At 34.5% G+C, this 23,666-nt stretch overlaps 1 protein-coding gene across 8 annotated transcripts in view; it reads left to right on the forward strand.

The window, feature by feature from the left end:
• The first annotated feature begins 9,559 nt into the window (after positions 1-9,559).
• The window catches only part of LOC125862461 (uncharacterized), a 35,821-nt gene continuing 21,714 nt past the window's right edge, over positions 9,560-23,666 (forward strand). The window contains exons 1-5 of one of the 8 annotated variants that reach the window (XM_049542535.1): positions 9,560-10,616; positions 10,696-10,817; positions 23,067-23,209; positions 23,281-23,495; positions 23,589-23,647. In XM_049542535.1, coding sequence (XP_049398492.1) covers positions 10,229-10,616; positions 10,696-10,817; positions 23,067-23,209; positions 23,281-23,495; positions 23,589-23,647 — 927 coding nt within the window. In that variant the 5' untranslated portion in view covers positions 9,560-10,228. Of the gene's footprint in view, positions 10,617-10,695; positions 10,818-23,066; positions 23,210-23,277; positions 23,505-23,588; positions 23,648-23,666 lie in introns of all 8 variants that reach the window. The other 7 variants (XM_049542530.1, XM_049542534.1, XM_049542536.1 and 4 more) reach the window with 7 other exon arrangements.

A 23,666-nucleotide genomic window follows, 5' to 3' on the forward strand; every position in this document is an offset into this window, starting at 1 on the left:
CATTTACCATGTTTATGTTGACTTATGTTTATATGAGGCTTCTTTGGAGATTATGCTATGACTATGATGACCATGTTTATGTCTATGATTATGGTTCTTATCTCTTATGATTATGTCTTATGTTGACTAACCATTTTGAGATGCTCTTATGATGTTGTGTTAGCTTTCATACTTAGTACGTTTTGTACTAACACATATTGCCTACATTATAATCAAATGTAGGGATTGGAGGCTAGAGTTGCTTAGAGATAGGTTTCTAGGAGGCTAAGGAAGATTGAAGACTTGGTGAGTCCTCATAGTTTCGAGGACGAACCTATTTCCTTTGTCATGTCATTTTATTTTAAGTTTTAAGACTTTGTATGGGCTGCGACCCAAAGATTTTATTTCAAAGTTGTAATAGATGGTTTGAGACATAGTCTAGAAAGCTTTCGTACTCTTTTATAAAGATTTTGAATTGTTGTTTTAAAATTTTTAAATTCCTCTGTATTTCGATCAACTTATGTTATGATTATGCTAAGGGCTTGTATGAGACCCCTTTGAGGTCAAGTACGCCGTGTCACGTTTAGGGGGTGCTCTCGGGGCGTGACACTTCTAAGCTTTGTGAGGGTTTTGTATCCAAGGTATGATAGATTATTCATCCATGGATTCTTCCATACATAGAGCCCCCTAGAATTCCCCCAATTTGATGAAGTTTTCCCCATTTCAAGTTAGGGTTTCTTCAATGTTGTGGGTTATGATGTATGTTGATCCAATTGAGTGGCTATTGATTGTTTATGATATAATTAGTAGTAAATCATGTTATTATGGTGAAATTAAATGTTTTCTATGCTTAAACCTAGTCTAATTGATGAAATTGAAGTAATGTGGGTTTATGCCTTAAGAAGGAAAATTGAGGATTTAGAGATAATCTTCTAGGGTTGATGATATGTGTAGTAATTGCTTGAGAGTAAAAGCATGTAGACATGAATTGAATTGGATTAAAGTATATATGATGGATCATGATTAGTATTGCTTGATATTTAGCATTTATGATGATATATGACTAGAATTGCTTAAGAATGAAGCATATAATTAAAATGTCTTGTGATCTAGGCCTATGTGAGGATTGTAAGAAGTAAAGCTTTGAGAGTAAGGTTTGTAGTGATGTATGTTGATTCCTAGGGATTTGAGAGTAAATCTAATGTGTTGAATAATGAATGTTAAAGCTTTGAGAGTGAAACTTGCATGAGGGTGGAAGACTATAGATAGAGTTGTTGAATTATGAATGTTTGGTTGTATGAAGTGATAGAATCACTTGAGTTATGATGATATCCATGTCTAATGTTAGAATTATAGATGTGATGATTGAAAGAGAGACTTGAACCTCAAGGAGGTAAAAGTATGATAATTATGTATGTTTTGTGAATTCTATGACAATGCCTTAAGAACACTTTGAGAGTAAAGTGTTTATGATTATGATGTATGAAACTTGGATTGGTTGTCAAGAACATCCTTACATGAGTCATTAGTTAATTAAGGCTTAATGACTAGCCTATGGGGTGTATGTTTGGCCCCGAATGGATATTGACAATGAGATGGAGGTTCACACTTAGTTGAATCCGGGCTTCCAAATAGAAAGGGGAACTCTCACATAGTAGAGTCTGGGTTTTCCCAAAGTAAGTCTCATGAGATGAAAGCCTTCACGTAGAGAAGTCGGGGTTTCTAGTAGCAATCTCTGTATCCAATGAACTAAGACAATACTTGAAGAAGTATCTCGTAATGTTCAAGATAATAATGAATAATAATGAACTAATACATACTTGAAGAAGTATCTCGTAGTGTTCACAAGTAATAATGAACTAAAACATGCTTAAAGAAGTATCTCGTAGTGTTCAAAGTAAAGAGGAACTAAGATGTGCTTAAAGAGGTATCTCATAGTGTTCCAAGGTTTTAAAAGAGGGACTAGTCCCTAACCAAGAAGTATAATTATAATGAAACAAGGATACTTCAAGAAAGCATTGTATGCATGAGAATTGCTTATATGATATATGTTTAGATTGGATTATTGTTATAGTTACCTTCCATGATATGTTTGACTAAAGGTAAATATTCCATTGTCTATGAGAATTAAGCTAAGGGTGAGATCAAAAGATGATAAGCATGTATGATGACCTAAAGTGGTACTTAGTATGGATGAGATGGTCTTATCCATGCATTGAACAAGTATGACTTGAAGCTACTTATGAAGTGTTTCTTTTATATGTTGATGATTTAGATGCATTGATTATGCCTATGACCATGTTATTACTCTTATGCTTATGGATCATGCCTTATGTTGACTAATGTTTATATTATGTCTATATTTGAGATTATGCTTATGATAATGTTGTTATGCTCTTATGGTGTTATGTTAGCTAGCATATTTAGTACACTTTGTACTAACGCATACTCTTGCCTACATTCTTATGAAATGTAGGGTCCGGCGATCTTGAGCTCCATCCTCGTGGCTAGGTTCTTTATAGAAGCAAGGAGTTGAAGATTTGATGAGTCCTCATAGCATCGAGGATTTGCCCACCTTTCCTTTATGCCTTTCTTTTATGTTTAGAACTATTGTATGGGCTGTGTCCCAAGAGTTATTCAAGTTGTTGTAGATGGTTTGAGACAAGTGCAATAGATTTTCGCTTTGCTTTTGTAAAAGACTTCGATTGTATGGAAAATGTTTTAAATTTCCGCACTTTTCTATTATCTTATGCTATGATATGCTAAGTGGCTTATATGAGGCCTCTCGGAGTCTTGTATTCCATGTTACATCTAGGGTGTACACCTGGGTCGTGACAGAGAGACAAGTCCTTACTCAAAGTAGCATGATTACGATGAATCAAGGTTACTTCAAGGAAGTATCGTAAGTATGTTTTTATATGGGATTTGCTTATATGAAGTATGCTTAGCTTGGATTGTTGCTAGAGTTGCCTTTCTTGATATGTTTGACTAAAGGTGAATGTTCTCATGTCTATGAGAAATAAGCTAAGGAGGAGATCAAAAGATGATGAACATGAATGGAGGCCTAAAGTGATTTACTTAGCATGGGTGAGATTTATGGGGTCTTATCCATGCCTTGCACAAGTATGCTTTGAGGTTATTTCTGAAGTGTTTCTCTTATATTATGATGATCTAGATGCATTAATTATGCCTATGACTATGTTGTTATCTCTTATGCTTGTAGCTTATGTCTTATGTTGGCTAATGCTTATGTTATGCTCTTGATGATGTTATGTTAGCTATCATATTTAGCACTTGATTGTACTAATGCATACTCTTGCCTACATTCTTATCAAATGTAGGGTCCGGCGATATTGAGTTCCATCCCTGTGGCTAGGTTCATAGTAGAGCAAGGAGTGAAGACTTGGTGAGTCCTCGTAGCATCGAGGATTTGATCACATTTCCTTTATGTCTTTCATTTTTATGTTAGAACTTTTGTATGGGTTGCGTCCCAAAGACATTTATGGTTTTAGATGGTTTAAGACAAGCGTTATAGACTTCCACCCATTTTATAAAAAGACTTTGATTGTATGGAAAATGTTTAAAGTTTCGGCACCATTTTCTATTATCTTATGTTATGAAAGCTAAGTGAGGTCCTTCGGGGTCTTGTACGCCAGGTTACGTCTAGGGGGGTACCCCTGGGTCGTGACAGTGGGGGTTAGCATTGATTTCCTAAAGAGGTTAAGGTGGATGCTAAAAAACTACTAAATGATCACGAATAAGGCAGATCATCATTATAGATACTAATCTTCTTCGCTCTCAAAGTATCATAACACAAAATCTCCCTTCGGACTCATTCATGCAACTTATACATCAATTCATTACTTTACAGTAATCTCTATTTCAATTAGATTTAGTAACGATGATAAGTCTACAAATCCTTTCTCAAGTGAAAATATAAAACCAAATCCACATTGCAAGCATCAAACTATTCAACCACTTCTATTAATCCCTTTCAGACATCAATCAAAGATCTGACCTACGGTTAAGTTGGTCACCTTAACCCATTAATTAGTTTCATGTTAAATAGTTTGAATACATGACTAAATAACAATAAAACAGAGCAAGACACCAAGCCTACTAAAACATATAATGACCCAACCCCAAAATCAAACCCCTAGCCTTTGGGGTTTTAGCCACACATAATAAAATGAAAAAAAGATTATACCCGAAGTAAATTCAGCCATTAATTTGCACATAATGAACAGGAATCTTCAAGACTCACTTTTAATTTAATCATCCAAGTGTTGATTATAAAGATATTCAAAACCCTAAAGACTAATAAGAATGGAGAAAAGGCTTCAACTTAATGTCTAAAAGTTTGAATGTGTGAAAGTTACATTTTCTCTCTCTAATTAACTATTTATAGCTTTCCCAAAAATAAATTTGGAACTATTTCATGACTTGTTCGGTTACATTAGTCGAACTTTTTTAACACATTGGGCGGATCATCACCAGGTCCTTCAACTCGCTTTTTTCTGGTCTCAAGCTTCAAGTATTTTAATCCTCAGTCGACAAACTCGATCAAGTCTACCTTTTCCATTCGGCGTATCACCGATGACCGTCTTTATCGCCTTTTCAATCTTCATTTTAACTCTGAAGTTATTCACATTGGGCGGTGAAACTCAACTCACTTTTTCTCATTTGGTGGAACGCCAAATTCTTCCTTCTCCGCCAACTTGACTTGACCCCACTTTATTGAGCACTGTAAACTTTGGTAGGGTGAGTTATTTCGGGGATTCACCTTTCCTTTTTGGCGAGCTTCAACTTGGGGTTTTTTTTAACTCAATTTCAATAATTTTTTGCCTCTTTTCGTGTGTTTAGTCCATGCCTTATCCATTGGCTTCCATTACTGCATAACATCAAAATTGGAGCAGATAAGGACAAAATTAGGCATTGAAGACACTAATTATTGAACTAAATAGGCCAACAATGAGTGTAAATCTATAATTCATCACCCTTTTCCTTTATTCTATTTCTATTTTTCGCTTATTCTTGTTACTATTACTTAAATTGCTACCTTCCACATCAGTTGATTTGGGTTAAGGCTTTCCTACTCAAGGGTTGTAGTAGGTGCTATCATGACCCGATTATTGAACTAAATAGGCCAGATAAGGATAAAGTTAGGCATTGAAGACACTAATTATTGAACTAAATAGGCCAACCATGAGTGTAAATCTATAATTCATCACCCTTTTCCTTTATTCTATTTCTATTTTTCGCCTATTCTTGTTACTATTACTTAAATTGTTACCTTCCACATTAGTTGATTTGTGTTAAGGCTTGCCTATTCAGGGGTTGTAGTAGGTGTCATCATGACCTGATTTTGGATTGTGACATTTATTTATTGTAAATTAGGATATTTAAGGATACAAATAATACCTATATAACAATAGTTTATCTTTCTTTTTTTCTATATAGAATTTTTACAAAACATAATAAAATAGATAAAAATATAAAGACACAATAAATTTTTTAAAACCAACAAGTACGTATGATCAGAATTCTAGATACTCCTACCTTGATAGTCTACCAATCCATTTTCCAACTTTCATTATTCTCTCATCTTCAAATACATAATTTGTTTCTCTCTCATCCACACAAATCATTGGATACAATTTTCATTCTAGAACTTCAAACAGTTCGAAGAAATTTCCTTGTATGAATGAGCACAGTAACGACAAAAAGTTCAGTACTCCTCTTGTATCATTATGTGATAAATTTTTTATTTCAAGAGCTAAAATTGATTGAAGGATTATTATTATTATTATTATTATTATTATTATTATTATTATTTTATACAACTTATCGATAGTTTTGAAACTTCTTGCAACAAAAAAATGAAATATCAGAGTTTATAATGGCGCTAATAGTCTTTAAATATGAGAATTGTTTCTTTAAAACTATGAAAAATATTCTATAATATTTTCTGTTATTCATTATGTTGATGCTGCAATGAAAAGTACTAGATTAGTATTGACACAAATTGGGTTGAACAAATGTTTATGTACATCAACTATAAACCACAAATTACACCATTTTATTATGTAAATATAAATTAGTGAGTATATAAAATTTGGTATTTCAAATAATTGTAGACAAAATAATTTTTTGTACTTATTGATATATTTGTGAATAACATTTGTGCTAAGAATAATAACTGTAGTGAATAATTGATCAAATGTTGATGTAATTCATCCTTTTGGGGTTGAACAATAGTTGCCACGCAACCTACAAACCACAATGTACACCATTTTATATAATTTATAAGTCGGTGAATGCATAGAGTTTCATATTTCTTATATTTGTAGAATAATTAAAATTTTGTAATTGGGGAGTGATAAATTAGTCAATAAATTTTGTGCTAAGAAATATTGCAGTACATAGTTGATCAAATATTGATGTACATAATTTTTATGTTATACTAAACACTAACTTTATACCACAACGTATATCATTTTACATACATATGTATTGAGAATTCTATAAATATTGATATTTCATATAGTGACTTAAAATTAATATTTTTTTATACAGGAAATGATATATCCATTACAGGATAGAGGACTATATTATGATTGCTCAGTATTAGTCCCTAATAGTCCATATGTGATAAAATGTAATAATTATGTGATAAGCTCTAGAGATTAGATAATAAAATCGTCATCTATAGTAAGAAATAAGCGTCATCATCCTAATGATCCATGAGAATCCAAGATCCGTCTTTATGTTGAACTATTCCCTTATTTTTTTCGATCCACCACACTAATGACACACTATATTCATTCTTCAACACATCGTCTACTTTATTCACAAGAGCAATATCTTGATTTATCTCCTTCTTGAACTCTCCGTTTGCCTCTTGACTTCTAGCAATTCCATCCAAATAAACCTCAAGAATATGGTCATTTTACTATATTACTATATTATAGAAGAGTCTAGGAATGACTACCAATGGTCCAATAAGATCACTACTAATGTCCAATATATTTATAAAATATATAAGTGGCCCCCACCACCTTCCATTTAAATACTACATATTATATATTATTAATTACTATACTATAAATCACAACTAATATCTAATATATTTATCAAACTATATAAGTGGGCCCCACCACCTTCCACTTAAATACTACATATTATATATTAATTACTATACTATAAATGACTTAAATACTCCATATTATCTATTACAATAATTAACAATTATTTGACACTTTAAATTCTATCAATGCCATATAAATTAGGATAAAAAACCTAACATATAATATTTAAATATATTTAAAAATAATATAAGTAATACTATACATTACAATAATTAACAGCTTAATTATTTAAAACTTATATAAAAAATTTAATTGACTCTCTAAATTCTATTGGTACCACATAAAATGGATTATATAATAAACATATATTGTTTGAAATTGACGAAAAAGAAACAATAAATTACAATAATTAATAAAAAAAAAAGTCCACTCCAAAAAATCTATCAATTAACAACATATATTGTTTGAAATTGACGAAAAAGAAACTATAAATTACAATAATTAACAAAATAAATCTCTCGACTCCAACAAATCTATCAATTAATGCCACATAAATTGGGACATGGCAAATAACATATATTATTAAAAAATTAGGTTCAAAATGTACTAAAAAATACAATAATTAACAACTTAATATATTAAAGAGACATATAAAAAAGGGTTAATATTTGAAATTCTGCATCTGCCACATAAATTAGAACAAAGAGAGTAATAAATATTATTTTCAAAATTATGTTAAAAAAAAGTACTACAAATCACAATAGCTAACAATTTAAAATATTTTTAAAATCATATAAAAATTTCAATAACTTCTCAAATTCCATAATATGACATAAATTAAAAAAAAAGTGTTATAAATCATAATAAATAGTACAATATTTAAACTACTTTAAAAGCATTATAAATTGTAATAAATAATACAACAATTTAAATTACTTAAAATTTAACGACTTAAATTTTTTTTTAAAATGTATTAAAATTTTGGTTAATTGTCAAAACTTTACATGTGCCACATAAATTGGGACATGGACAGTCACACATATTTTTTTAAAAAAATTACATTAAAAGTATTCTATCAATTAACAACATATATTGTTTGAAATTGACGAAAAAGAAACTATAAATTACAATAATTAACAAAATAAATCTCTCGACTCCAACAAATCTATCAATTAATGCCACATAAATTGGGACATGGCAAATAACATATATTATTAAAAAATTAGGTTCAAAATGTACTATAAAATACAATAATTAACAACTTAATATATTAAAGAGACATATAAAAAAGGGTTAATATTTGAAATTCTGCATCTGCCACATAAATTAGAACAAATAGAGTAATAAATATTATTTTCAAAATTATGTTAAAAAAAAGTACTACAAATCACAATAGCTAACAATTTAAAATATTTTTAAAATCATATAAAAATTTCAATAACTTCTCAAATTCCATAATATGACATAAATTAAAAAAAAAAGTGTTATAAATCATAATAAATAGTACAATATTTAAACTACTTTAAAAGCATTATAAATTGTAATAAATAATACAACAATTTAAATTACTTAAAATTTAACGACTTAAAAATATTTTTTTAAATGTATTAAAATTTTGGTTAATTGTCAAAACTTTACATGTGCCACATAAATTGGGACATGGACAGTCACACATATTTTTTTAAAAAAATTACATTAAAAGTATTCTATCAATTAACAACATATATTGTTTGAAATTGACGAAAAAGAAACTATAAATTACAATAATTAACAAAATAAATCTCTCGACTCCAACAAATCTATCAATTAATGCCACATAAATTGGGACATGGCAAATAACATATATTATTAAAAAATTAGGTTCAAAATGTACTATAAAATACAATAATTAATAACTTAATATATTAAAGAGACATGTAAAAAATGGTTAATATTTGAAATTCTGCGTGTGCCACATAAATTAGAAGAAACAGAGTAATAAATATTATTTTCAAAATTATGTTAAAAAAAGTACTATAAATCACAATAACTAAAAATTTAAAATATTTTTAAAATCATATAAAAATTTCAATAACTTCTCAAATTCCATAATATGACATAAATTAAAATAATAAAATAATATATATTGGGCCCCGTGCTGGCACGGGGTCCTATATCTAGTATGAGGAGAAATGTTTAAAAATGGGACTTATTGACACCCAATTTTGACTCTCCAAAATTTGATTAATCTTCAAGCTTCTTAAATTTCAAACAATTTAAAATAATTGTTTTCGAATATCAAATAATACTTTTAAAATTATTTTCAAGGCAATTTTGCCATTTTTCCTATAAAATATATAGATTTATATTTTGAAAAAACAAAGCTATCTCAAAAAATAGCTCTTGAGTTAAATATATATTTTCTTGTTCTTAAATTAGTTAAGTTAAATAATTAGTATTATAATGAGTTGTTTATTTTGAATGTTTGATAATTATTATAATGTGTCTTCTTCTTCGCCAAGCGAATCCAGACACGAATGAACCCAAGAGCAACCCGAACCTAGTGACTTTGCAGCTGCGTCGTCCTCTCTATCCGTTACCCTCTCTGTACAAGAAGATTCTCGAATCTCACAGCTTCTTCGTACTACTCAAGAATCAAACGATCCTCCATTCAATTCCGTTCGAATTAGTACGATTCCAAAATTTTCAGGTTCCCACATCGATTTGGGCCACTATTTTTCTCATAATCTCAGGCCTATATAAACCCTACTCATTGACTTTGTTAAAGGGGAATTTTAGCCTAAAAAACGAAAGAAAAGGCTTCTGGACCTGATTTTTTCGAAACCAGGAAGCTAGTTGATTTTTTCATTCTAGTCGTTTCGGAGTTTTCCTCTCAGGTGAGGTGGAGTCACTTTCTTTGCTTGTCGTCTTTTTCAGCTGGTAATATTTCTGTCTTAAATCTCTTTGCTAAAAAAGAAAAGAGACTGTGCAGCAGGGGTTTTCACTCAGGAAATGCTGTATTTGATGGGGATATAACATGAACATCCCGTAATTTAAGTATTGAGTTGATAAATTGTGGATAGTTAAGATGGGTTATTAACTCTTGTATGTGTGCTGCCGAGTTTGTGGAGAAGCTAGGTTCATAGATTTTTTTTTTAATTAATAATCCATATAAGCTGAAGATGGAGAATATGGTGTATGCGGAGGAGCTTGTGAGGGAGTTTCTAGTATTCAGAGGCTTTACAAACACTCTGCAGGCTTTTGTCAAAGAGTTGGGAACTGATATTGGCAAAGGATTTCAAGTTGATAAGATATTAGATTTAATTTTCTCCATTTATATCCCCAAATTCCAAGCTGAAAACCTCATTCAACTCCTTCGCTTTTTCAACAACTGCTTTTCTTCTCACGAGACACATCTTATTTCTGTCATATCTGAGTTAGATATCTCTATTATACACTATTATATCATTCATGCCATACAAGCTGGCAGAAAGGATAAAGTCATAGAGTTGTTTGACATACATGGCACTGAATTGCTGCAAAAAGACCAACATTGGGCATCCTGGTTTGGTCGGTACTATCTATCTCTTTTATTTATCTATTCAAATTAAATGATGAAGCTTTCTTGACGTCTAATCATTTCATGCAGCAATTCCATATATTAAAGCTCCTCAATCCGAACCCCAGTTTCGGGTATACTTTTCAAAGGAGTGGTCCAATGCATTGCATCTATCTCTTAGAAATTTTCTCACCAAGATGTTTAATGGCACTCATATCCTTAACTATATATTCTCACGTTTTATTATTTCTAGTTATGGATTAAATATTCTTGCTTTCAATCATGCAAATTAATTTCAAGCAGTTTCCCTACAAGTGAGATTATTTATGCTTCTTTGGTGTTTAGAGGAGACCATCTTTTACATTTAGTTTCTGGTGCTTTACTGCCAGGCATATGGGGAAAACAAAGATGCTAAGGCCTTTACCAATTTTGTTGAGGGAATCAGTTTATAGTAAAAGAAGATAAATGTCTGTATGTCTCCTATGAAGATCAATTATATGTTTGAAGGTATTTAATGAAAAAATGTGCCCATTAATTAGATTGTAGTAAAAGCAAATACACATTGCATTTCACCATATGATAATAAGCTAAATGTAAATAATGAAAAAAGAATGAGATGTTTGAAATGAATTACTTGATTATTCCCTCAAGCATGTTGTGGTTCAAATATTGTTTACACCTAAAGAGGAACAAACTGTAATCCCAAAAAGGAAAGGAAAGTATTTCCTATTTGTAGTTGCACAATTATAAGAATTCTTAACCTTTTCCATTTTTACAAAGAATGGGCTCTTCTAAATGTTTAACATTTTCTTAATTCTTAATACTCCCCCTCAAGTTGGGGCATACACATTATATGCTCTTGACTTGCCTCAAATATACTCAATTCTGGAGCAGTGGATTGACTTTGTAACTATATTTGCCAACTGGATCATTCAAGTTGATAAAACCTGTAGTAATGTACCCCAACTCTTTTGTCGGATGAAATGACAAAATGTTTCTATTTACTTCGTTCTCTCATGAAACACTAAGCTTAAAACATTGTGTATTGCAGCGTGATTGCCATAGATCAGTTGCATTAGTGCAAAATCCTTAAAAAAGTTGCTTTAGTCATATAAGGCTACATGTAGCCAACATCATTGCTTGATAATTTGCCTTTGCAATTGATCCAACTATTGCGTGTGTTTTGCTTTTCCAAGATGTCGATTTTCTCTAATTAAAACATAGTTTTCCTTTAGTAGATAATCTATCTTAAGAAGATCCTGCTTAGTTTGCATTGGAGTTTCCAATGTATTTGTTATGCTCTTATCCTCATATAATATGCCTTGTCCAAGTTAACTTTGATATACCTAAGATTGTGAATTGAAGCATTTCATGACTGCCATAAGGAGCTTGGAGAAATTGGCTAATAACACTGATAAAAAATGAGATGTCTCGTCATGATTGTAATATAATTGAGCTTGTCAACTAATCTTTGATTATGATTAGGGTCCTCTAGGGCTCCCACTGGCTAGGATTCCATAGGAGCATCAATAGGTTTGCAATTTAATGTGCTAGTGTTTTCCATTATGTTCAAATCATACCTCTTAAAATGAAAATCCTAGCGTTGAATAATGCCTATGCTTAGGAAGTATCTTCATTTAATCAGATTTTTGGTTTGAGATTGGTTTCAAAGTGACTAATTAGATACTATTTAGGTTGAGTGATACCTTCATCATTGCCTTTATGACAATGTCATGAGCGTAAACAATCAAGAGTATGCTACTCTAATTTTTCCATTATGAGAATGTTTATAGAACATAGAGTGGTCAACTTTACTTTGAAGCATGCCAAACTCTTGATCATTAGTGCTAAACAACCACAAATGACTAATCCTTAAATTTTTGTGGAATCCTTCGACGGACTTTTTTAGAAACCTTTGGTAAAGTGCTCGCCCATAACCCAACATATAAAGTACATTACATAGTCCAAGGATTGATGACTTGCCCACTCAGTGACTTTGGCACTCAACTTTCTCACAAAAAGGGCCCTTAACCAAAGTAAAAGATTACTTTGTTCTGAATGCAATTTGAACTATTGATTTACGTTATTGGAAATTACTATTAGGTTTATGATGAATCCATTGCTCAAGACTATACAAAGATTAATGTAATCGACACACAAACTCAAACTTCTTGTGAGCAAAAAACTTTGAGGTTGCTACATGTTGACATCCTCAACAAGGCCGCCGTGAAACTAATAAAGGAGCTAAAGAGACATGATTACGATGGAAATAAGTAGACAAATATATACAATCTTCATTATCGTAGAAATAATGTCACTATAATCAAGGCCGTTAATTTGAGTAGATCCGTTTCTACCCATCTAGCTTTGAAACCATCAACCTCCACTTTGATATAAATTTCAACAACATCTAACGACTGCTTCGTGCGGTGGTAAAAGAACTATTCCCAAGTACCATTATCTTTAAGACTATCATTACATTGATCATAGCCTGACACCAACTTGGATGAGCCATCATACCCTGCCATTGTCTTTGGTATTTTGATAGTATATAAATTGATAATAAAGGCATGGTATAAAGGCAACAAAGTGTAATAACACAGGAAATTATAAACAAGATAAATATTGTGAGTAGTCTAAATACTTTTTCTAAGAGCAATAAGAAGATCTATTTTATTTGATGAGTGCTCAACCCAAGTAGGGGGTGTTGTCGAAGTATGAGTCACTCGTCAAACATTGTTTGCATGTATCATGAATAGTAACACCAACTAGATTGGCTAGTGGAAGGTTTGGTCGAGGTCGTCTAGAGTAGACTTGAAGAGGAAGAGGGGATGAGCTGTAATGGGAAGAGTTGGTGCAGAAAGAACCATGGAGATGACATTTTGATTTAGCTAATTTGATTGACGATGATGTTACACATTGTATTGGAGTGAGGTGGATGAAATGGAGGCTTACATCCGGTGTCTATTGTGATAAGAATGTACCACCAAGACGTAAAGGTAAGGTTTATAAAGTGGTTAGACTAGCTATGTGGTATAGTGTTGGTCGGTCAAGAACTCAAACTTCCCAAAGATGGAAAGTAGAAGAAACGAAAATGTTGAGATAGATGTGTGGGCATACTAGGAGAGATATTCGCCACAAGGTGAGAGTGGCTGCTATGGTTGACAACATGAAAGAAGCAAGAGTAAGATGGTTCAGGCATGTAAAGAGATGCATAAATGCCCTAGTAAAGAGATGTGAGAGGTTGACCATGGTGGGTTTGTGAAGAGGTAGAGGTAGGCTGAAGAAGCATTGAAAGAGGTGATTAAACTAGAAATGACATACATGCAACTTACTGAGGACATGGCCCTAGATAAATGGATATGGAGGTCGAGGATCATGGTAGAAGGTTAGTAAAGAGTTGAACATTGTCTAGTTTTCCTTAAGTACTATTATTATTATTATTACTATCCTATTATTTTATTCTTTAGTTTTTCTTTATTTATTGTTTCCTTTGCTTTGTTATCATATTATTTGTTGTTACTACTATCTCTGATAAGATTTCAAATGAGGACATCTGGGTCAAGGTGGAGCGGCTTCGGTGGAGGACAAAATGTAGAAACGAGACTGAAATGGTTTAGGTATGTAAAAAGAAGATGTACAGATGTCCTAGTGTGGAGTTGTGAGACAATGCTTATGGATGGTTTTATGAGAGGTAGAGATAGACCAAAGACAGCTTGGGAGAGGTTATTAGACAATATATGATGCCGCTTCAGCTTACTAAGGACATTGCCTTAGGTAAGAGGTTGTGGAGGACACGAATTGGGGTAGAGGGCTAGTACGTAGTAGTGCGTTGTCTTGTTATCTGTCCATACTAGTAGTTGTAGTATTGCTCTTGTAGTTTTTAGTCCTTTGATTTCTGTTATTATTTGTTATCTTGTCCTTTGACTATCATATTATGTTGTTGTAGTTATTGTCCTGTTACTATCTACTATTTCTTGAACTTTTGTTGCTTTGTTTTTTGGACTGCTTTAGACTTTTTTTTTAAGTAGAGGGTCTATTGGGAACAATCTCTCTACCTGAGTAGAGGTAAGGTCTGCGTACCCTCTACCCTTTCCAAACCTCACTTTGTGGGATTATACTGGGTATGTTGTTGTTGCTACTTTCATCATGGCTTTTTCACTATAGTATTTGTGAGAAATATAGGAAAAGAATATTATTTAATTTTGTATCTACATTATTACATAGAGACCCTATTTATAAACACTACAATACAATCCTTTACTAAGTAGGATATTCATTACTATTCTTATTCCTATTCCTATTCCATTCCTATGCTTATTCCTATTCTAAATACGATTGTATATATCTATTCCAATTTTAACACTCCCCCTTAAGCTGGTGCATACAAGTCACATGTACCCAGCTTGTTACAAATGTAATTAATACAAGGACTGATGAGGAGCTTGGTGGTATATCTGCAGGTTGATCACCCGACTTCACAAAATTGACCGTCAATTTCAATGTGCTTCTTCTCATGAAATACTAGATTTGATGCATAATGTTAGTGAATCTCAATGTGCTTGGCCTTCTCATGAAATAAATACTAGATTAGATGTAGTTCCTCAAAAAAATTAAATTAGATTTGATGTATAATGTTGATAAAATACAGAGTGATAAGTTCGTTGAGAAAACTGTTTCGGACCATAAAGTGACTTACACAATCGACATATAAGTGCAGTAGACTCTCCCTGAGCAACAAAATCAGGTGCTTGCTCCATATAAATTTCTTCATTGAGATCACCATGGAGAAAAACGTTCTTAGCGTCCAACTGATTAGAATGTCACAATCTGTGAAATAAAATTATATGGGTGCAGACGGAATGATGGCACAACCCTTCTGAGAAAGAGAATTATATGAGTAGGGTCAGATTAATGGCATGACTCTTTTGAAAAGGAGAAATTATATGGGTAGAGTCGGAATGATGACACAACCCTATGTATATCAGATTTGAGGAGTCATTGGAAAGCTTTTCGAATGGAACTACCCAAACAAATATGAGGAGTCATCGAAAAGACACACGGTGCTATGCAACTCAAATATGAGAAAGCAGTTCAAAAAAATCCACGATACTACACAAATTAAATATGAAAAGTAGTCTGCAGAGATGCACGGTGCTATACAAATCAGATCTAAATAAAAGTAGTCACAGGATAGATGGCACAGTGCTACACAAATTAATTATGAAAAATGTAGTCATCGGAAGGATGGCACGGTGCTACACATATAAGATATGAGAAACTAGTCATCGAAATGATGGCACAGTGTTACACAAATAAGATATGAGAAAATAGTCACTAGAATGATGTCATAGTGCTATACAAATTAATTATGAAAAAAGCAGTCACCAGAAAGATGACATATTGCTACACAAATTAAATATGAAAAAAGTAGTCACCGAAAAGATTGCATGATGCTACACAAATTACATATGATAAAAGTAGTCACCGAAAAGATAACACGGTGCTACACATATTAGATATAAGAAAGTAGTCACGAAAAGATACATGGTGACCCAACTATTGCTAATATAATCATTAGCCATACGGGTGACATATATGGGTAATGGCTGCCCGTCGGCAATAGAAACTCTTTGATTCTCTACCAAGATCGTAGAGGCTCTGATACCATGTGTGAAATATAGGAGCAAAATATAATCATTAGCCATACGGGTGGCATATATGGGTGATGGCCGCCTGCTGACAATAGAAACTCTTTGATTCTCTACCAAGATCGTAGAGACTCTGATACCATGTGAGAAATATAGGAAAAAAATATTATTGAATTGTTGTATCTACATTTTTTTTTTTTGAGAATGGTAACTTTTTCTTCTATTTATCCACAGGTATACTACATCAAAGTAGCCCCCCTTCCAAAAGTATTACAAACTAGACTTACTCCATCTGTGCTTTTTGTCACAAATAGTCTAAAACATCAAAAAGTTCTTCTGCCTGTACTAAGACTTTCTGTTTACACCAAAAATAATAAAGAGCTATACAATTCATCTTGAAATTCTACAAATTGTTCTTCTTGCCCTCAAAACATCTTTGATTCTTTTCTTTCCACACTGTCCACCATATACAAGCTGGGACAATCCTCCATCTCTCCTCCTTAATTGTAGTATTGCCAATATTGATCCAACAATTTAGGAGTTGTACTATGTTTCTTGGTTTCACCCAAATGATCTTCCTAAGGCTGCTGAATATTCTCCATAATTGATGGTTGACTGTCTCTGCTTGTTCCTCACACAAATAGCATCTTGAGCATAGTTGGAACTTCCTCTTCTTTATATTTTCTTGTGTCAGCACTGCTTCCTTTGCTAGTAACCATGTGAAACAGTTTACCTTGTATGAGATTTTAGGTCTCCATATCATCTGCCATGGCCAGAGCTCCATCCTATCATTTGAATTTGAGTGATTAGGATCTTTGTAAGCTGACTTGACACTGAAAACCCCTTTGCTGCCAATCTTCCACACAACTGTCTTCTTCCCTAGTCAGATTACTAAATTGTGCCATTGTATCATGGAAGGCCACTTTGTTCCCCATCTCCCAATCATTTAGATTCCTCCTAAGATGTAAGTTCCACCCCTGTCCTGTCCACATTTCAGCCACAGTTGCATTTTGTTGAAGGCTTAGTGTATATAAGTCTGGGAATAATTGTTTCAGGGTTCTTTGGGCTATCCATCTGTCCTCCCAAAATGACACCTTCATTCCATTACCCACCTGGAATCTGATTCTAGAAAGAAACAGATGCCAAAGATTTCTTATTGATTTCTTATTGATCTCCAGATACCACATCCATATGGTGTAGTTACCATCTTTGTCATCCACCTATTCTCCATTTCATATTTTGCCCTGATCACCTCTCTCCATAGCATATTCTCTCTTGTCATAAACTTCCAAAGCCATTTTAACATTAGGCTTTTGTTTTGTTTCTTCATGTTCCTGATCCCCAGTCCCCCCTCTTTCTTATTTTTTATGACCTCTTCCCACTTGACTAGATGAAACTTCTTTTTATCTTCATTTTCCTGCCAAAAGAAATTTCTTCTCAAAGCATCTATCCTCTGTTTGACCTTGTTTGGTGCTGGGAACACAGACATCATATAGGCAGGTATTGCATCTAGCACACTATTAACCATGGTTAATCTACCTCCTCTAGACAGATATTGGCTCTTCCAGTTGGTTAGCTTCTTTTTGCATTTTTCTATCACTCCATTCCAGATCCCTATTGATTTGCTCTTTCCCCCAATGGCATACCTAGGTATATGGTTGGTAGTTCCCCTACCCTACCACCCAAAACCCCTGCCAGACTCTCCACCTCTCCACCTAAGCCACTTCATTATGGGATAAATGAAACTCTTCCCCCAATTGATATGTAATCCAGAGACTGCTTCAAAGATGATGAATATTACTCTTAGGATCAACATTTGCTCTGTCATTACTTCACAAAAAATAAGAGTATCATATGCATATTGCAGATGGGTAATCTCCTAGCCATTTTGTGCACTGCTGTCCACCCTAAAGCCCCTTACCCAGCCCTTCATCTTTGCTGTGTGAATTAGGTTACTCAAACCTTCCATGGCTAAGATGAATAGAAAGGGTGATAGGGGATCACCTTGTCTCAGTCCCCTTTGGGATGAAAAGAAACCACTAGGAGTTCTATTAACTAAGATAGAAAACTTGACTATGCTTATGCAGAATTTCACACATCTAATCTATTTGGCTCCAAAACCCATCCTTTGCATCATAAGTAGTAAGAAATTCCAGTTTAAATGATCATAGGTCTTCTGTACATCAAGCTTGCATAGAATTCCAGGGCACTTGCTTCTCTGTCTAGACTCAACACATTCATTTGCTATCAACACTGCATCCATTATTTGTCTACCTTTTATGAATGCCATTTGTTGGCTGTCTACAAGCCTGTGTAGCACCTTCTTTAACCTTTCTGCCAGCAGTTTAGCAATGATCTTGTAAACTCCACCTATTAGACTAATAGGTCTAAAATCTGTCAGTTCCTCAGCTCCCACTTTCTTAGGAATTAAAGCCACAAAGGTGGCATTAATACTCTTCTCAAACCTCTCTGCCTTATGAAACTGCTGCACTGTAGCCACCAGATCAAGTTTAATGATGTCCCAACATTGGCTGATGAAAGCCATGAAGTAACCATCTGGCCCTGGTGCTTTGTCCCCTGCACCTGCTTTTATGCTCTCTTGAATTTCCTGCTGCTCAAAAGGTGCCAAGAGTAATTTGTTTTCTTCTTCATGAATCATAGGACAATTTCTCATCTCCAGGTAGGGTCTCCATTCTTCTGGCTCAGAGTATAGTTCCTCATAATAAGTTACTATCTCCTTCTGTATCTCCTCGGGTTTAGTCAAATTTTCTCCTCTCACTTTCAGCTTTGAGATTGTATTCATTCTCCTGTGTGCATTTGCAGTTCTGTGGAAGAAATTAGTGTTTCTATCCCCCTGCTCTAGCCACACTGCCCTAGATCTTTGCCTCCAAGCTATTTCCTCCCTTTTAGCTATGTCTTCAAACTCACTGATTAATGCTGTTTTAGAGGTTATCTCTTCTGGCCTCCAGGTTCTGTTCTCCTGTATCTCCTCTAATTCAGCTAGCTGTTTCAAGACATTTTGTTTTTGTGTTCCCAAGTTCCCTTGTGCAGTTTTGCTCCATTCTTTCAGCTTTTCTTTTAGTGCTTTGAGCTTTGCAACCAAGACATAGTCAGGTTTCCCTATGAAACTGAAGGAGTTCCACCATCCTTTAATTTTGTCATTGAAACCCTCTATGTCCAACCACCAGTTCTCAAATTTAAAGTATGACTTTGCGTTTTCCCAAGCACCGCATTGTAACATTATGGGAGAATGATCTGATGACACTCTGTGAAGTATGTGCTGCCTTATATTTCTAAAATTTGCTTCCCATTCTTTCGAGAACAAAATTCTGTCAAGTCTGGCTGCTGTTGTATTCCTGTCTCCTTTCTTCCAGGTGTATTTTCCCCCAGATAATTCAGGATCAACTAACTCCATGTCTTCTATGAAATCTGAGAAATCTGTCATTCCTTTGTTGATTCTGTTGCAATTTTTCTTCTCCGATGGGTACCTCACAGTGTTGAAATCCTCACATAGGACCCAAGGTCCTGCAATCAACCCCCTGGCAGCACCAATTTCCCACCAAGTCTCTTCCCTTTCTACTCTATCATTTGGCGCATAGACACCTGTGAGGTGCCAGCTGAAATCTTGACGTATCCCTGTGAAGCTACAGGTGACAGAGTACATCCCTACACTGCTAATTTCTCCTTCCCACTCCCTTTTGTCCCACATAATAACGATGCCTCCCCTGGTTCCACTGGCTTCTAACTGTGCATAATTCACCCATTTATTCCCCTATACTTCACAATATTTTCAATTTTCCCTTCCACCTTTGTTTCTTGGAAACATACTACATCTGCCTTCCAGCTCTTCATAATATTTTTGATCACTTCCCTCTTTCTAGCACAGTTCATCCCCCTTATATTCCATGACACTATGTTTAGCTTCATTATTGTTCTATTGCCAGGTATCCCCCTCTACTTCTAGTGCCAAAGCTCATGAAGTTTGTATCCAGTTCCAGGCTTTTCAATTCGTTTGATCCTTTCTTTTTGTTTGTTGTGACTTCTCCCTTGCCCCCCTTGTTCCCTTGCTTGTTATGATCAATTTTCATAAAGAGCTCCTCTGCTTTCTCGTCACATCCTCTAAAATCTACCCCAAATTCAGTGCTCAATTTGAGTATGTGTTGCTTAATCCAAAGTGGATGACTTTTTGAATTAAAATTGTCTTCTAATGGCAGCTGAATCATCAGCGGTACAACATTCTCTGTGAGCTCCGTATTGCTTTCATTTGGCCCATTCAGTTGTGATACGACCATTATTTGTTTTCCCATGTTTGTAGCTTTCGCTATGGTGACTGCGTTCTCCCCGTCCTCCTGTATTGTCTCCTCTTGTTCGCGAGCCATGAAATTTCTCTCCTCCACCTCCAGGTTGTCCAGATTTTTGAATCTATACTGCGTCTTTGTTTGAGAAAGAGTTGCCATTATTTCAACACTTACTAAGTCTAGTCTTTGGGCTTCTTGACTGCTTTCTTTTTGTTTAAACCTTGTTGGGCCTAAAGCTTTTTATGGGCCCTGATTTTTTCTCTCGCTTATTTGGCCTGCTACTGCGTGAAGTTGCCCTTTCCCTTTCCAGCTGCGGTCACGTGACTCCCAATTCAAAAATTCTCCAGCTGTCGATGTGCCCACGTGCTGTGGTGTATAAATTGTTGGTTTCTCCATCGTACTAGATATTGAAACTTCTTTACCCAGCGGTTCTCTGTCTTCATTCTCTATAGAGACCCTATTTATAAACACTACAATACAATTCTTTATCAAGTAGGATACTATTTACTATTCCTATTCCTATGACTATTCCTATTCTAAATAGGATTGTATATATATCTATTCCAATTCTAACAATATTCCTTTCTTATACCATCTTTGAAATGGTTTATTTGTATTGAGGGCCTATCGGAACCAACCTCTCTACCTTCACAAGGTAGGGTTAAGGTTAGTGTACACACCACCCTCCCTAGACGACACTTGTGGGATTACATCAGGTATATTGTTATTGTTTGTGAAAAGTACGGAATGTCTCGAAAGATATACTTACTTATGTGTAACCCTTTGGGGTGGCCTAGTGGTTTGGACTGAGGACTTCCATGTTGGAGGTCTCAAGTTCGAAACCCCTTGCCAGCGAAAGCAAGGGGTTTGCCTTCTGGGTCGAGCTCGTTGTACCAGGGAAAGCAAGGGGTTTGCCTTCTGGGTCGAGCTCGTTGTACCAGGGTGAAGTTTCAACTTCGAGAGACAACTTAATGACTGGGAGCTAGCTAGACTCACTGAAATTTTGAAAGCTCTTGATCATTTCAAGGGGACAACAGATGAGGAAGACAAACTTAAATGCAGGAAGCACAGTCTAGGCCAGTTTACAGTGAATTCAGCATATGCTAGACTTAATCATCCTGATCAACAAGCTCATTTGCGGAGTTGGAAATCAGTATGGAAAGTGAAACTTCAATCTAAAGTAACCTATTTTGTGTGGTTAGTTGTCAGAGATGCTTGCCTAACATAAGAAATCTAAAGAGAAGGGGGATGCAATTGTGTTCAAGGTGCTATCTATGTGGAAAGGAGGCAGAAAGCTATTGTCACTTATTTATACATTGTGTGGTTTCTAGAGTCCTCTGGAACCCTTTTTTGAGTATGAAAGGCCTGTCATGGATCATGCCTAGGACTAGAGGGGAACTGCCTTCTTGTTGGAATTTTTCTGGTGGACTAATTGGACAAAAGAAATGGTAGAAGATTATTCCAAGTGGACCATTTGAAAGGAAAGAAACATTAGTTGTTCTGAAGGAACATCAGCTCCTTGCAAAAGATTAGTATGAACTGTCTTTTTTGTTTCGATTTTGGTGCAAGGAAGATTTTGTCCAGGATATTGATTCACTGGTAGATATCATAGCATCCCTGTAGTAGGTGGTAGAAGATATGCATGCTGTTGGTTTTTTTGTCTATGGCTTTAGCAGTCTTTGTGCTACACTTGTATACTACTGTTTCCGTTCTCAAAAAACTATATATGCACAAAATGAAGTGTAAAATACCTTGTGAAGACAAAGAAATATATAGGTGAAGAATGTTTTTATCATGCATTGTCACTGTATACTTTCTTGATAGAAACATCAAAGGGAGTATGAATTTCAGAAAAGACTTGAATTATAAAAAATAATTAAGGGCACCCCGGTGCACTAAATTCCTGCTATGCGCAGGGTTCGGGGAAGGGATGGACCACAAGGGTCTATTGTACACAGTCTTACCCTGTATTTCTACAAGAGTCTGTTTCCACAGCTCAAACCCGTGACTCTTTGCCACATAACAACAACTTTACCTGTTACAACAAGGCACCCCCTTCTAAGATAGAAAATAACCAAGTTCTATTTTTTCAGAAGAAATAACTAAGTGCACCGAGAACCATTATCAACAAAGGTGACATAAAAATGAAAACCTAAAGTAGAGCTGACACGACTTTGACCACATATATCTGAATGGACAAATTCAAATGGAGATGGAGCTCCATTGCTAGTTCTTTCTGAAAGAGGAATGATCGTGTTCCCATATTTAACAATGTCCTAATTCTTAATACTAAATAATTTGTTTGAGAGGCATTTATTGTTAAGTCAGGGATTGTGTAACTCCTTGTTTGGTCTATTTGGACTTGGTTGTTTAAAGAATTAGTTTCACTCGTCCTGATGCATGTCCTTGATTATAGATGGTATTACGTGCTTGCAGATGATTTCTTTTTAGTTGTCACCCATTAGTTTTCTTTACCATTGTGCCCCCATTGAGTTTCTCCTTAGCTATATCACGTATCCCTGCATTAATGAAGATCAGTTCTGAAAGGAATATGGTGAGTCGCCTCAAAGGAGACATCAAGCAACTTAATTTCAAACTTGCGCAACTTCAAGTATCGTTGGAGGAGAAAGAGACTCAGCTGCATCAGTTAAGGAGGTGACAGCTGTTACAATTTGTTCTTACTGAAAATCTTGAAGTCTACTAATTGCATTATTTGATCTCAGTAATTCTTTGTTAGCAACGGAAGTCATTGTTGGGACTGACAGCTCATCAAATCCTCTTGCTGGTTCTGGGGAACCCATAGTTTTCGTACCGGCGTCTCATGTTATTTGTGTCTCTGCAAGTGCACAAGCTGGTGAAAGAGAACCTAAACACAGTGAGGATATCAGGCCTGATGATACTCAAGTTTCAACTTCTAAAATTAGTAATCACAGTGGTCAGAGTGAGAGAAGTGATGCCTTCTTCTTCTTCTTCTTCTTATGATTCTGATCATGATTCTGATTCTGAGATGAGCTATTATGTAATCTTTCAACAGACACTGGAAATGATGCGCAGCGAGAAGAAGAATTCCCTGAAGTGAGAGTGGACTTCCAGGTAGACTCTTAATTAGCCT

The sequence above is a fragment of the Solanum stenotomum genome, chromosome 4 (assembly GCF_019186545.1).
Source record: "Solanum stenotomum isolate F172 chromosome 4, ASM1918654v1, whole genome shotgun sequence".
Classification (NCBI taxonomy): Eukaryota; Viridiplantae; Streptophyta; class Magnoliopsida; order Solanales; family Solanaceae; genus Solanum; species Solanum stenotomum.